The 16,413-nt window shown below is 32.8% G+C and overlaps 2 protein-coding genes across 2 annotated transcripts; both read left to right on the top strand.

Moving 5' to 3' along the window:
- The first annotated feature begins 1,246 nt into the window (after window positions 1-1,246).
- Window positions 1,247-5,090, top strand: LOC120205935 (putative glucose-6-phosphate 1-epimerase). The gene is made up of 8 exons (XM_039205689.1): window positions 1,247-1,354; window positions 2,571-2,645; window positions 3,181-3,237; window positions 3,317-3,477; window positions 3,810-3,950; window positions 4,326-4,428; window positions 4,536-4,635; window positions 4,709-5,090. The coding sequence occupies exons 1-8, from the start codon at window positions 1,262-1,264 to the stop codon at window positions 4,921-4,923; spliced, it is 945 nt and encodes a 314-aa protein (XP_039061620.1). The 5' UTR covers window positions 1,247-1,261; the 3' UTR covers window positions 4,924-5,090.
- An 8,862-nt stretch (window positions 5,091-13,952) lies between these two features.
- On the top strand, window positions 13,953-16,137 carry LOC120205934 (4-coumarate:CoA ligase 1-like). Its single transcript, XM_039205688.1, is given in 5 exon segments — window positions 13,953-14,400; window positions 14,403-15,025; window positions 15,102-15,300; window positions 15,371-15,584; window positions 15,660-16,137. Coding segments are annotated over 5 exon segments (1,632 nt in total). The 5' UTR covers window positions 13,953-14,024; the 3' UTR covers window positions 15,880-16,137.
- The last annotated feature ends 276 nt before the right edge of the window (window positions 16,138-16,413 follow it).

The following is a 16,413-nucleotide window of genomic DNA, read 5'->3' as shown; positions in this document are numbered from 1 at the left end:
GTCCAAACCATAACATTTTCTCGTTTAATTGTAATCAGACAACTCAAAATTTGGTTCACGTCCCCTCCCATAAACACCTGCTAGACCTTTTACACGTCCCATACCCCGGAAGCATAAAATCTTCATAAACAATTGGATTATTAGGTGCATCAACATACACATTTTCAAAAATCAGTTGTTAGAATCACTCCATCTATCAAGGTGCATTTGTACATTGCTGTCATAACCTACATGCTTAATTACATAGGCAAAAATAACGTCAGTATAAACAATATTCGAGATCATATCAGGACATGCATAAGCAAAATACAAGCCGAATGTACTGATGCATGAGCAGGAGTATTGATACCGCAACGGATATATCAATCTCGTATATTGGCGTGAAGAGACAACAATAAGCGTGCTTCGTGTAAATGGAAGTTGGCCACGGACAAATCAAGACTCCAATATTACAACTGATTAATTACATTGACAATATCAGTCTCGATGATAACATTGGATGGATCCAAGTCGATGGCTAACCAAATACCAACATCAGTCACTTGTACCTTGAATATTGATTCAGAACGATACATATCATCAGTTTTGTTAATGATTAAAATTGATTTAACGATCGATGTCACGATACCAAAATTATATGTTATTAATTGATTTTTTATTCGATAATTCAAAATTAAACCAATTTTTTAATTTAATGATTAAATAAGTAAGTTACTCAAATTCTTCTCACAATAATTAAGTTTATTTTATGATTTTATGTTTAAATTATATTTATTTTAATATTTATTTATTTTTATCTTTTACTTAAATTATCATTTCTGCGTCAATTTACCTTTAAAATGTCACATATGACACATAAGGTTTTCTTATTGATACTTAAATTACTCTTTCCGTTATATGTTATATTTATTTAAATGTTAATTAGTGATGATGACAGTAAATTAAGTTTATTAGTGATCATGACAGTAAATTATTACATATCAAATAATAATATGTAATAATTTAAGTACAAAATTGAAATGAAAAAAAGAAACAGATACTAAAGTGAAAAATAAGAATAATTTAGAGGCTAAATGTTAATAAAGCCTTTTGTGAAAAATATAAAACTGATAACTTGTCATAACCATCTGCTACAAATATTGCCTTAATTAGTAGACCTTCCGAAAATCCACCAAAAAACTCCTCTTCTCTCTCTCCCTATCTCTCAATTTTCCTTTTTCTTTTTTCTTTGGAAGAACGATTCAATATCTAGAAGGCATCAATGGCATCCGAGAACGTGTATGTCGAGCATTGTAAAGGCATCAATGACCTCGACAAGGTCATCTTGAGGGAGAATCGCGGTGTCTCTGCTGAGGTTTTTCCGTTTCATTCTCTCTTTTTTTCCTCTTTTCCACGATCTTTCGTTTGCATTTTGTTGTCCGATCAACTTGTTTCTTTTGTGATTTTAGTTCGGAATCTTGAAATCTGTGTAGAAATGTTAACCGCATTGCAAGATGTACATTTGTTTTTGAAGAGATTTACGTGATTTGTTCTGTTATTTATTCGTTTTATAGATTTGGATCCTGCGATTATATTGTTCTCTCCATAATGAAACTCACTTCTGATGAGTTAATCCTGTAACGGTTTGGACCAATAAATCTTATATTTATTGAATAAGTTTGCATTGAATTTAGATTAAAGAATTATTCATTCTTTTGTTGCAGCAGGAAATAGTTTGAGTGTTTTGTATTGAAAACAGGAGAAAGAAAGCTATAATGTTTGAAGTCGATTATCCAAAAATTGTATGAATAAATTGAACAAAATAGTAGGAAAGATTCTTGAAGCCAAACTTGAGGTGCAATATTAAGCACATGTTTACCATTCGTGCAAGTTTTAATTGTTGAAAACTTTCCATCTGAACATTTTTGTTGAGATGATGGGAGAAAATGAACTATTATTATTATCATTATTATTGTTATTATCATTATTATTATTATTGAGAATACTATTATTTACTTCCAAGTATGGACAGTGGAGAATGTTTACAGGAAATTACTTAAAGTGTTCCTTGACACATTAATTTTTTTTATATGTTTTAAAGTGGAAAGAGCTTATGCCATGCGCATAAGATGCTTTCCATGTTCCTTTTCGATGATAAATAGTTAAACTAATGTTGAATTATTATCTTCTGCACTTAAATTGGGACGTAATTATCAATTCAATCTGCTTCTGGAAGTTGCGACTTGTGATCTCTATTACCAGTGAAATTTATTTTAGTATCCTGCAAAGCATGGAACCTGTCATCTAACCACCACCACTCCTCTTTTTTGTTTGGAGTGTTTCTTTTTCTTTTTTCTTTTCCTGTTATAAGCATTAGTCTTAAATTTAATTGTTTTGTTTGAATACGGTCAAAAATCAATTTTGTTAGAACTAGTGTTCTTGAAATCCTAATTCATGAACTCAGGAAATATTTCCTCTTATGTAGTGGTTTTTATTCTTCCCTCTCCCACCTTCTTTATTTCCTTTTTCTTAACCTGAATAAATTATTTAACGATTTCTTGTATTCATTCTACTTTATTTTCTTTAAACAGGTGTATCTCTATGGAGGCCAAGTCACGTCTTGGAAGAATGAACGCAGGGAACAGTTGCTTTTCCTTAGTAGTAAGGTACCTGTTTTAGATTTCTTCTTGTTAGAAACTATCTAGCATAAGAATTTAAATGCATTGCAGTTAACTCTTCTCCTGCCATTTAAGATTATGCTCCATCATTAGAAATAGTCTTCGAATACATGTGCAATGGTTCATGGAATAAATTTGATCACATCGGTCAACAGTGGTGGTACTAACTACTAAGTTATCATTTACTCCTACTTGGGCTACTATTTGCAAGTTATAGTATTTTCTAGTTGTTTTATTAATACCTAATGCTACTTCTTTATGAAGAGGTTAGTGCTCAAAAAATAAATAAATAAAGATTTCTGGGGTATTTTGTATTTAGAGGGGAGTATCAAAATGCCCACCACATATGTATACTTACCTTTTGATAAAGGCAAGACTTCTAATTATTTGTAAAGTACAAAATAACTATAATTGAAATAATCGATGTGTTGACTTTTGTATAGGAAAGAGTACAACAATTTAGATGGATCTACCAACTATTTGTAATTACCTTTTCAATTAAATGTGAGTTCTTTGTGTGTAGGCTATTTTTCAGCCACTAAAAGCTATCCGTGGAGGTATACCAATCTGTTTTCCTCAAGTATGTGCTTTGAAGCTCTCTCTCTCTCTCTTTTGCATTTTTATTTCTTTGTTTCAGTTTTAATTCTTGAGCCATGCAGTTTGGGAATATTGATTCTCTTGAGCAACATGGATTTGCAAGAAATCGATTATGGAGTGTTGATCCTGATCCACCACCATGTTCATCACATGCTTCTGCCAGGGCATTCGTTGACTTAATTCTTACTCACTCTGAAGAAGAGTTGAAGATCTGGCCTCACAGGTGCATTGCTCTATATGAAATTTGATTTATTTAACACAGTTCCTAAATTGACATCTTGATTTAAATGCCCTTATTAAGCAAAATTCGTAAACTGCTGTCTGGACCAGACTGTGTATACTTTATTCCGGTTTTTGTAATCTATGGCATCAGTTTGTGTGCTGTTTTGGAGTTAACCCATATCTAGTTTTAAAATATATCTTACATGTGCTCTGGAACTGCTTTGTGCTTAGATTTATGGATTAACTGATTACATTTATGTGGCGTTACCTATGCATGTTAGATGGATATTGAAGTCCTATAGTGTGAATTAAGGCATATTCAATTCTGTGCAGGTTTGAGTTTCGGTTGAGGGTAGCTCTGAGTCCTGCTGGTGATTTGATGTTGACTTCCCGCATTAGAAATACAAACACTGATGGGAAGTCATTTACATTTACATTTGCCTATCATACCTATTTTTCCGTCTCTGATATCAGGTATTTATCTTGCAATATACTGGCTTTTAGTCACGAGAATCTCTACATTTTAACACAGTATCATGCACCTGAATTTTACCATTTGCATGTTGTTTTAATTAACAATGCTGGGTAGTATCATCTACTTCTCTTTAACCTATGGAAACCGTATGAGATGCAATCTCTGGTGAACATTCCATGATGAAATTGCCCTATATACGAGATCAAAGTCATGCTTTGTCACTGAACACAAGTAATTGCATAGTAGTCTTCAAAAATTAATTTCTCTGCTCTTTTTCTTAAAGAATGTTCTGTATCTAGATGTTGCTGCTATGATATTTTGCTAGGAACTATTCTTTGTTCTACACTATTCATTTTGTATTTACTTTTATTTAGTGAAGTGCGAGTGGAAGGACTAGAGACACTGGATTATTTGGATAACCTGCAGAACAGGGAGCGGTTCACTGAACAAGGGGATGCATTAACATTTGAATCAGAAGTTAGTGTCAATTTCTTTTTAAGCAGGCTTATGTTTCGCAGTCTTTCAATTCTAATTTGTATTTATTGTTTAATTGTTCTTGTTTACTGTTCTTGTTGATGAAAAAGGTGGATAAAATATACCTCAGTACACCAACAAAAATTGCCATCCTGGACCATGAAAGGAAGCGAACATTCGAGTTGCGAAAGGATGGACTACCCGACGCTGGTGAGTTTATTGCCCCTATACACACTACTATCCTAATTTAGAACGCTGTGGGTAAAACATGTCTTCATTTCAGTTGTGTGGAATCCCTGGGACAAGAAAGCTAAGGCAATGGCTGATTTCGGTGATGAGGAATATAAGCATATGCTTTGTGTAGAGGCTGCTTGTGTGGAGAAGCCCATCACCTTGAAACCTGGTGAAGAGTGGAAAGGAAGGCAGGAGATCTCGGCTGTTCCTTCGAGTTACTGCAGTGGACATATTGACCCGCGTAGAGTAACCTTCACTGGTTAAACACCGGCTTCTTCTTCAGCATCCCCTGTACAGTTATAATCGTAAGATCCATATCCGTACTCCTTCAACTGGCTCCTCGGGTGCAAAGCATTTCGTTACAGATTGTCTCTGTCCCCAAATTTTAGTATAAAGAGTGGTACTTTTGCAAGATCAGTTTCTTTGGATGTTTCTGATTGATTACCGCCCTATTATTCGTTTATTTTTTCTCCCCATCGTTCCATTCAGGGTTTAGTAGCCAAGTACTGGCCCTCTATTGCATTTTGAACACCATTTGCTTACTCATATGGTACGAATTTCTGAGAATTGAACAAGCGGTTTAATGGTCTGCCAGTTTGGTAAGAAAATCCTTTGCTTGCCAGTTTTCTGTTGATGATCTATTATGTTGATCTATTATGTGTATGCATGTATGTGTGTATGGTACTGCAACATTTCTCTCTCTCTCTCTCTCTCTATAATAACGTCAATTAAATTTTCTTAATAATCAAATGAAAACTCAATTAGAGTAAACACATTTAGTTGATTGATTAACCTGCTCATCTTTATTTCCTCCCTTTAGATAGGATTAGAACTAAATTTAGAATTATCAAAAAAAATTAAAACCCAATTAACAATATTAATAGGTATTTAACTAATAACAAGTGTAATATAAAAAATATTAAAACAATTAAATCATAGAAAAAATTTCTATAATTACTTAATAATATCTAATTAAAACAATTAAATTTAAGAATCATACACAAAATTAATAAATTTATGTTTAAATCACTCATCGTTTCACTATAAATTATTAGTAGAATAAATGTAAAAAATATTATTTTTATCTAAAATATTTTCTTTTGACAAAGTCAAACTATGTTAAAGCAAAAGCTCTTTCAAGAACGAGAAATGGACTAGAAAGATCTAAAACAACACTTGCATTATTTGAATGAACTTTGAGCTTAAAGCAAATCATCATGACAAAAGCATCAAATACATACAAAATGATCACTTCATTCGAAACCATTTTCTTCGACAGTGATACATCAACATCCATATGTTCTATGCCACTGCAACGCCGGCCGGCCGGCGGCCATCGGGATTCTAAAACTGCGATTGCCTATGTCAAAAGGCTGTAATACAGAAAACGTGTCGAGACACAAAGGGATACTAAAGTTAAGCATGATTTGGCGACGAAGACGATACAAAAACTCGCCAAAACGGTCGTTGCTTTCGCCGGTGATTGTCCGCAATCAGGTCGGTGTCGGATCTTCTCAGCATCTCCCACATGACCTGCACATCTTGGTATCCACATGTTTGTATATCATCGTGTAGCTTTAAAAGCCCTGTACCTGCATCGATTATTATCGAATTATTAGCCCAAAAACAAACAAACTATGGGTGTCTTTTGTGCTCTGTTTTTGTTTCACTCTACGCACCGTTTTTGCGAGCTTTCAGAGGAGAAGAAACGGCGAACCAGAATCTACGAACAGGGAAAACCATCTTGTGCCACCAATCCATGAATCTTTCTTTCACTCTACTCTTTTTCTTGCTGATTTTGATCTTCTTCTTTCCTCCTCCTCCGAACACTCTAAACGCTGCCGTTTTGAACCTGCCAGACCTCCACCTCTCTCTCTCTCTCTCTCTCTCTCTCTGTCTATATATATATATATATATATATATATATATATATATATATATAGTTCTTACAAAGAAGGAGAAGAAGAAGGTTGTTTACAACTTACAAAGAGAGAAGGAAATCAAAAAGTGAGTGTTCATCCGATATTTTTACAAGAAAAAGAACACGTGACCTATGACCAATATATATATATATATATATATATATATATATATATATATATATTTAAAAGAAAGAGAAGCATTGGTTTTGATTGCAAAATTAAATTAAATATATTAAATTCATGCTTTTCAAATCTATTGGCTGAGAAAAATTAGTGTCGGTAGCTAGGGATGGCAACTCAATCCGAGTTCGATGGGTTCTGATTCGACTTGATCGGGTCGGATTTAAAAAAAATCAGATTCAGGTCGGGGTTTTTTATGTATTGTTTGGGATTGATCGGATTTGGGGTGGAAAAAATCCGATCTGACCCGAAAAATATATATAATTTTACCCTATATATTTAGTGATAATTACAATAATATCTCTCTATATATAATTTTTTCAATTAAGTCACTGTTTTTATTGAATAAATTTTTTTTTTCGGGTCGGGTCGGATTTCTAAATCATATATTCGGGTAAGATCAAGTTGGGTGAAACCTTAATTTTGTCGGGTCAGATCGAGTCACATGTGGATGATCCTTTCTTCTCGGATCGGGCCGAGTGGCCCAAAAACCCGACCCGATCCGACCCATTGCCATCCCTGTCTATAGCGGCCTCGGCCACGTGGCAAAGAATGGCAATGAATATAGGCTATGAGAAAGATTGATGATCAAACCTCTCCAACCATATTTTGCCATGTTTTCTCTTACGATTCCTTCTTGTGTTGTTTATCTATTCCAGTCGTACATGTTCTGTGTGTATTTTTTTTAGACATTATTTATCTAAATTTTGTATTAATATAATAATTTTTGGACTTTATTTCCTGTATTCTATTTATTTAATCTTTTGTTAATATATTATTTTTGCAGAAATATAAATTATTCTCAACTCGATTTTATGTGTTTCATTTATTTGTTATTAATTTTTAATGCATCAATTAAGTATATGTGACAACTTCTTAATCTCATTTGTGAAATTAAGAAACCATCACTAATAAATCCAATAAGTGTAATACAAAAGTAATAATTCAATTTTTATGTTGAATTGTTTAACGTTGATGTTAGCGTAGGTGATTTAATTTATTAATAGAGCCAAATGCATCATATGTCCTCAAAGTATAATTCTCATTTTAAATTGGTCCCTAAACTCTTAAATGTTCTAATTCCATCCCTAAACCATGACTATGATTCTAAATCAGTCCTCAAACTTTTGAACATTTCAATTTCATCCCCAAATTATGACCTTCATTCTAAATTGGTCCTTAAAATTTTTGGTCATTCCATTTCCATCCCAAGCTATATGTATATACTAATTACATCTCTTGTTAATAATATCGTTAAGCCAAGTTATATTATCTTACGTTTGAAAAAAAAACAAAATTTAGGTCAAACTATGATTGAAACTAATTATATACTTGGATGAATTCGGGGATAAGATCTGAATATTCAAAAGCTTGTGGACCAATTTAGAAAGAAGGTCGTAGTTCTGGGATGAAATTATAATGTTTTAAAGTTTAAAAATTAATTTAGAACGGGAGTCATAGTTTGAAAATGAAATTTGAATATTCAAAAGTATATGAACCAATTTAAAATAAGGGTCATGTTGTGAGACATATGATGCAATTAACTCTTATTAAATAAAAGTTGAATGATGTAATTTAATGGAATTGAATGTTTATCATCTAAATGAAAGTTGAAGTGAATTTTAATAATCTATAATATTGTTTTGGGCTTGATATAATTTGAGTTTAATTTGGATGGTGTCTAGTCTAGGTTTTAGGGTTAGGGTTAGGGTTAGGGTTAGGGTTAGGGTTAGGGTTGACTTGGGTGAAATGGTGTGTCCATGTATATATTATAAGTTTTAATTGTATTACCTAATAAGTAGGGATGGACATGAGATTCAAACCCGAGTCGACCTGATGGAGTTGGATTTTTTTTTAAAAATTGAGTTCGGGTCGGGTCGGACTTTTTAAAGGTGATGTTCAGGTCGAGTCGGATTCGGTTTTAGGGTGAAAAATATTGACCCAGCCTGGAAAAATATAATTGTACCTTATATATTTAGAAATAATTACAATAATACCCCTCTATATATTATTATTTTTAATTAAATCACTGACTTTATTGAATAAAAATAATATTCTTTATTATTTCAGGTAGGGTCGAATCTTGTTCAGATTTTGTCTAAAAAATCAGGTCGGATTCGAATCAGATGGAGGTACATATTTTTCGGATCGGGTGAATAATGTAAAATTTTTGAATCTGATCAGGTTGACGGAAACCCAACCAATGTCCATCCTACCAATAAGCAGAAGACTGCTACAAAGTTACAAAGTAAATGAGATCATCAAAAAAAAAATTATTTAGAGAATATCTCATGCTATACAAAGCCTATTATTTACAACGTCCAAACAATTAAATCGACTGATGCTAACTTTCACTCTAACAACATGCTTTAAATTATTTATAATTTATTTTATAGCTTATGATATCTTTAAATTTCATTTACAATTTTGCAAGTGTTTTTACTTTTAATAATTTTAATATTTAAATATTTAAATAAATTTTTTATTTTTTCTTAAAGAATAATTCAATCTTCAAACTGTACAAAAATCAATTAAAATTTTATTTTTTAAAAAAAAAAATCATCTTCATCATCACATTATTATATATATATATATCATCTCATCCATATTATAAATCATCATATTAATATTATAAATTGTCACATCATCATTATAACAGTAAATAAAATTTTTTATCGGTTACAAAGAATTTGTTTGAATTTATGGATTAAATAATTTAATTAGATATAATTATAAATTATCCTTGTTTATTCAACACCGTTCATATGCGACACTCAAAATGGACTCAAAATTTTATAGGCTAAATTATATGTTTTCTACTTAAATTATTACTTTTTTCTGTTTAGTACTTGAAATTTTATTTTGTTTCAAAATCATACATAACATTTAATTTAAGTTTCATTTTGGTATTCATCGTTAAAAATTAATAGAACTACTGACCTGGCATTATTTTTTATTATTTTTTCAATATGACATGACATTACCTTATGATGACACATCAATATCATCATTAAGTTTTTAACGACGTGATATCAAAATGGAACCTAAACCAAACATTAAGTATGATTTTAAAATAAAATAAAGTTTGGGTACCAAAATAGAATAAAAATAATAATTTGTGTACTAAATGTATAGTTTACCCAATTTTATATTAGGAGAATAAATTATAAAATTTTAAAGAGTGAATTTATAAAATTTTAGAAAAACAAAAAAATTATTAATAAAGATGTAAAAAAACATAAACTATTTTAAAATTAAAAATTAAAAATTAAAAACGACCGCCCCGTCAATTCATTCCTGTATGACACCAAAAGCTTAGCATCTTCCTCAATGATGTAGAATATATATGTATATATATTATACCTAAAATTTTGTTAAATTAATATCATCGATTGATAGGGTGTTTATTCAGTAAAAATATTAAGATTTATTGCCACTTAATAATTTAAACTTCTAATTTGATACATGTGATGAATGTGGGGAGTGATTAAATTGTAAGATGTTGAAAATTTCAAACGAGTATGAATGTGCGGAGTAGGGCTAAACTGTAAAAAGCAAGGAGGTAGGAGGCAAAAAGTACCAATTATCAAAAGGTCGTGGGCTCCTGCCGCAAAGATTCTTCCATACTTTCGACTTTAAATTAAAAAACGTGGTCTCGGTATTTTCTTAAAAAAATAAATATATAAGAAACCGCTCTTTAATTTCAACCGACAAATAATACGTTAATTATAATTTTTCAGTATTTTTTTATGTGTTTTCTTATATTCAAATTCTATTCTTATTTCTTTTAATAATATTATTTCTAAGAATTTGAATTTAAATAATATATATTACTATTATGTCTAACATATAATGTTATATTATCACATATCTTTAATTGGTATAAAAAATTCTTTAATTTCATATAAATTTTCCGATGAATTTCATGTTAAAAATCTCTAAAATATTTCCCTTTAAAATTTTCATGATAGGAATGTTAAGAATGATGAGAAAAATAATATATCTTTATGTCACGTTGATCCGACGGTAAAAATTGTGGACTATATCATGATAAGGTAAAAATCGAAATTTTTTATAGTTGTGTGATTAAAACAAAAACATATTAAAAGTTATATAACTAAACATATAGTTTGTCTAAAATTTGTATTAATTTTTATGTTAGTGTATTATTTTTTATGTTCTCGACGTTTGATTAAATAGTTATTTTAGTTCATATTCCTTTTTTCTTAAGCATTTTGGTTTCATCGTTAAATTTTAAGGAAAAAATCTTTATGCAGATGAAAATTGTTAGTCAATGCTCTAAAATAAAAAGTTGACCCTAGTACCATATGTAATGGGGTAAGGGGGAGGTAGGGTAGTAGGCTGCCCCCAACGCTAGGTTGAGAGCAACTTCCGTGGAAGACCTCCGACAATTTATGAATTTCCCACCATGGCATGACCACATGGTTAAGAGCCTTGCGCTCTACCAACTGAGCTGGTCGGGCAATTCAGTCAATGCTCTAAAATGGAAGCTTTTTTTTACCCTAAAATGAAATATTAAAGGTCAAAATGCTCCAAATAAATAATGACTAAAGTGACTATTTAGTCAAACATTATAGATTTTTTATCCTAAAATGAAATAACGAGAGCTAAAATAATTTTAAAAATAAATAAAGATCTAAATAGTTAAAGTAAATTATTGACATTATGCCTACATCAATACTTAAGGATAATATGATATTATTTTTGGATACACCATGATAGGCTTTTAAGGCCCATATATATCTTGAGCCTTTGGGTCCTTATGTAATGGGCCAACAGTAGATAATGTCCAATGATTGAATTTGATATTATGAAAAAGGAAAGTAGACTTGGGATAAGTAGAGATAGGCATGGGACTCGAACCCGATAGGTTTTAACTCGATCCTATTTGATCGGGTCATTTTTTTAATTCGGGTTGGGTTCGAGTTTATTATGAAAACACTTGATCTAACCTGACCTAAAAAAATAATTTTATCTTATATATTTTGAAATAATTATAATAATAATAATACATCTCTATATATTATTTTTTTCAATTAAGTCACTGATTTTATTATATAAAAATAATATTTTTTATTGTTTCGAGTCGGGTCAGATTTTTAAGTTATATATCGGGTCGGGTGAAATCTTGTTTTGGTCGGGTCGAGTCAGGTCTCGGGTGGAGGATATTTTGTTCTCGGATCAAGTCTGGTGGACCAAAAATCCGACCCAATCCGACCTATGTCTATCCCTATGGATAAGCAATCTTCTTGCTATTACGCCTCGTTGTTTCAATGTTGTTGTCTTTTCTTCTTGACTTTATTTTCTTTTTCAATTCAAAGAGTTTTTTTTTTTGGCATATATTATAATTATAAGTCCTAATTATTTAATCATAATATATCGATTAGTTGTCAATCACGTCTAGTTTACATGTGGTTTCAAACGGAAATGAATACATGATTTTAATTAAGGATGGATTTAAAATTTTATGTCTGTAAAAAATATATTAAAATGTAAAAATAATAAAATTTTAAGAAAATATAAAATTAAAACATAAAAAAATACCCAAACTATATAAATTTTTTAAAATTTTTAAGGATGTAATCATCCTCTAACATTGATAAATTCATCCCTAATTTCAATATTAATATGATAAAACCTTTAAGAATGTAATTAGATGAATTTAATTGATTATAATTTTTTCAAGTAATAATTCAATTAAACTATGATTAAAATTGAAGATGATTAAAATTGAAGATTTACTTACTTTTTAAGTACAATTAGAGGAATTAAATATTTATTTAAATCATTTTACTTTTCAATATCTAATCTATATTTTATTAATATAATTAGCCTTAAGTAATTGAGAATGGGCTTCGGATAATATAACTATATATGGGTTAAATTCATAAATTGGTACCAATACTATACATTTTTTTCAAGATAGTATCTAAATTTTTATTTTTATTTTTATCAAAAGAAGTACTTAAACTTTGTTCTTTTTCCCATGTTAGTACTTTAAGTCAATCACTTGTTATTCAATGATAATTAACGATGACACGAGTCAATAATTAAATGATAGCCCGCTTTTGTGTTATGTAATAAGGTATTTTTAGGAGAATAATACTCATTTAAAATTAAATTATGGTAATTTTATGTCATGTTATATAGATCTGTTACATCATTTTAAAGAGGTGATAAACAATTCATTAACAATTTTCATTCACGGAGAGATCATTCTGACTCGAAATGAAATATTGAAGATCAAAATACTTCGAAAGATTTAAAACTGAAATAACTATATATCAAACATTAACATTTTATGACATTATGCTTTCTTTTAATGGAAATCACATTTGGGGCAGTTCAAGAAGAAAAATAAAATTTATATACCCTTTATGAATAAGAAAAAATTGAAGTATTAAGATGTGAAAATAATATAATTTAGGGAGTGATTTGTGAATTAAGAGTGAATATAATTGAGGAAAACACAAATTACTAAAATGGCGGTAGGTGAAGGTTGCAATGGATGGTCCAAGAAAGACGGGGGGTTGGCACAGGGGATAGTGGAAAGGGGTAGGTAAAAAGCCGTCATTATCGCTTGAGTCAACTTGCCATCTTCCTTAACCAAACATGGACCCCAGCTCCCCCACCCTCACCAACCCTCCACACCATTTTATTTAAAAACACACACACAAATACTATAATAATCCTCCACCGAATCACATCGAAAATAAATAAGTTTTGTCGAATATTCACGGTTCACTCCTTTTAATTTAAACAAAAAATTATAATAATAAGAGAACGATTATTGATTAATGTCGATTTATGAAAGAGAGTTAGTAATTAAGGTGGGGAAGAAGAAAAAGATTGTACATAAGTCGAGGAGGTTCCAATCAGAGATGGATCGAAGGGATGAATAGGACAGTCATATTCTTAAAAATTTTAATTTATCTTATATCTCAGATTTTTTTTATATATTTTCTATTGACGTTTATTAAAATGTAACAAAAGTATTACTTGATGAATGAATATAGACCACAATTTCCACCCTTTCATACCACTCATCCTAATATATCATCCAACAGTTCATGAAATACCCATCTTGTCCTTTCACCAACCCCCTTCACCAAAACTTTGATCTGATTACTATATCAATGTCAATGCCACCTATCATTTCCTCTCAGGCTCCAATTACCAGATCGAAGCCTAATATTTTTTTCAAAGCTGGTCTTTTCAGCTTCAACTCCCACCAATTCCCAAATGGCACCCCAAGCTGAATCGCAACACCAACAAGAAATCATTTTCCGATCAAAGCTTCCCGATATATACATCCCTAGCCACCTCCCTTTGCATAAATACTGTTTCGAGAATCTCTCCGACGTTGCCTCCAAGCCCTGTTTGATCGACGGAACCACCGGGAAAGTTTACACTTACGAAGATGTGGAGCTCACCGCTCAGCGAGTCGCCTCGGGGCTTAACAAGCTCGGCATCCAACAACGTGACGTGATAATGATTTTATTACCCAACACTCCCGAGTTCGTCCTCTCGTTCCTCGGCGCTTCGTTCCGCGGCGCCACTGCGACGGCGGCCAACCCTTTTTTCACCCCGGCGGAGATCGTGAAGCAAGCGAAAGCCTCCGTCGGAAACTCATAATCACGCTGGCCGGCTACGTCGACAAAGTCAAGGAATTCGCCTTAGACAACGATGTGAAGATCGTGTGCATCGACTCCGCCCCGGAGGGTTGTTTACATTTCTCCGAATTAACACAAGCCGACGAGCGCGATCTCCCCGTGGTCGATATCGAGCCCGACGACGTTGTCGCGCTGCCGTATTCGTCGGGAACCACGGGGCTACCCAAAGGGGTGATGTTAACGCACAAAGGGCTAGTCACGAGCGTGGCGCAACAAGTTGATGGTGAAAATCCCAACTTGTATTTCCACAGTGAAGATGTGATCTTATGTACTTTGCCTATGTTCCATATTTATGCCTTGAACTCGATCATGCTCTGTGGGCTACGTGTTGGGGCTGCGATTCTGATCATGCAGAAGTTCGAGATCGGATTGTTGTTGCAGCTGATACAGAAATATAAAGTAACCGTTGCTCCCATCGTGCCGCCGATCGTTTTGGCAATCGCTAAGTCATCGGAGACCGATAAATACGACTTGTCGTCGGTGAGGATGGTGAAGTCCGGGGCAGCTCCGTTGGGTCAAGAGCTTGAAGATGCTGTAAAAGTCAAGTTCCCTGGTGCCAAATTTGGGCAGGTATTGAAGTTTAAATATTTTTACCTGTCTTTTTTAGTTCTTTCAAAATTAATTGAAAATCATTATTGTTTTATAGGGTTATGGAATGACAGAAGCTGGACCAGTTCTAGCAATGTGCTTGGGATTCGCGAAGGAACCCTTCGAAATAAAATCCGGGGCCTGTGGTACTGTCGTAAGGAACGCCGAGATGAAAATCGTCGACCCCGACACCGGTTCATCGCTGCCGCGAAACCAGGCCGGAGAGATTTGCATCCGAGGAGACCAAATCATGAAAGGTATATTACTTAATTTACCAAAAATGGAAAACAGCGAGAACAATGTTAGCTGAATGTATTTTTTTTGCAGGATACCTTAATGACCCTGAGGCCACAGCTAGGACCATAGACAAAGATGGCTGGTTACACACCGGTGACATCGGTTACATCGACGACGACGATGAACTCTTCATCGTGGATCGATTGAAGGAATTGATCAAATACAAAGGGTTCCAAGTAGCACCGGCCGAGCTCGAAGCAATGCTCATCGCTCACCCCGATATCGTTGATGCCGCCGTCGTCGCGTAAGTTTTTAACAACACCATCGATATTTCTCCGGTATATCGGAATCCGGGTTCTTAAATGTATTGTGATTGCAGCATGAAGGATGAAGCAGCAGGGGAAGTTCCAGTGGCATTCGTGGTGAGATCGGAGAAATCACAGATCAGTGAGGATGAAATCAAGCAGTACGTTTCGAAACAGGTGGTGTTCTACAAGAGACTAAATCGCGTGTTCTTCATTGAAACCATCCCAAAGGCGCCATCGGGGAAGATCTTGAGAAAGGAATTGAGAGCTAAACTGGCTACTGGAAACCATTGATCTCATGTTTCTGCAATTTGAAAAAATAATATACGATGAGTGCAAGGACTAAATGGGAACTGTTCATATATGTTCCTTAAAAAATCTGGAAATTTATACAGAGTTTGCAAAGATTGTAAATTGTGAGATAAACAATTCGATTTGCTCAAGGGGATGTAATGATTAATATATTTGTTTTTCGTTTTTTAGAAAATGTAAGTTTTATCTTTCAGTCCTTGTACTCTTCGGACTTTTAAGATTTGATCTCTCTATTTTTCATATCTTCAAATATCAAAAATGCAAATTCTCATAGAACAATACTGCCGTCAACAGTTTGATAATTTTATCAAAATCGATTTCAATTAATGATGATTTAATCTACACCATACAAGCATCACTATTTATTAGGGATGGGCATGGGTCGGGTTTTTGGTCCACCCGACCCAACCCGAGAACAAGAGAGTCCTCTACCCGAGACCCGAGCCGACCAAAACAAGTTTTCACCCGACCCAAACAAGATCCAATTTATAACTTAAAAATCCGACCCGAAATAAT

The sequence above is a fragment of the Hibiscus syriacus genome, unplaced genomic scaffold (genome assembly GCF_006381635.1).
Source record: "Hibiscus syriacus cultivar Baekdansim isolate YM2019G1 unplaced genomic scaffold, ASM638163v2 tig00013285_pilon, whole genome shotgun sequence".
NCBI classification, from domain to species: Eukaryota; Viridiplantae; Streptophyta; class Magnoliopsida; order Malvales; family Malvaceae; genus Hibiscus; species Hibiscus syriacus.
This window is presented reverse-complemented; position numbering and strand designations above follow the sequence as displayed.

What these genes read in the sequence shown, in the direction of transcription:
- LOC120205935 (XM_039205689.1), top strand. Translation starts at nt 1,262, where the DNA reads ATGGCATCCGAGAACGTGTATGTCGAGCATTGTAAAGGCATCAATGAC. An exon ending in TACCAATCTGTTTTCCTCAA is followed by an intron (nt 3,238 to 3,316) that starts GTATGTGCTTTG and finishes TGAGCCATGCAG; the next exon opens with TTTGGGAATATTGATTCTCT. An exon ending in GGATGGACTACCCGACGCTG is followed by an intron (nt 4,636 to 4,708) that starts GTGAGTTTATTG and finishes TCTTCATTTCAG; the next exon opens with TTGTGTGGAATCCCTGGGAC.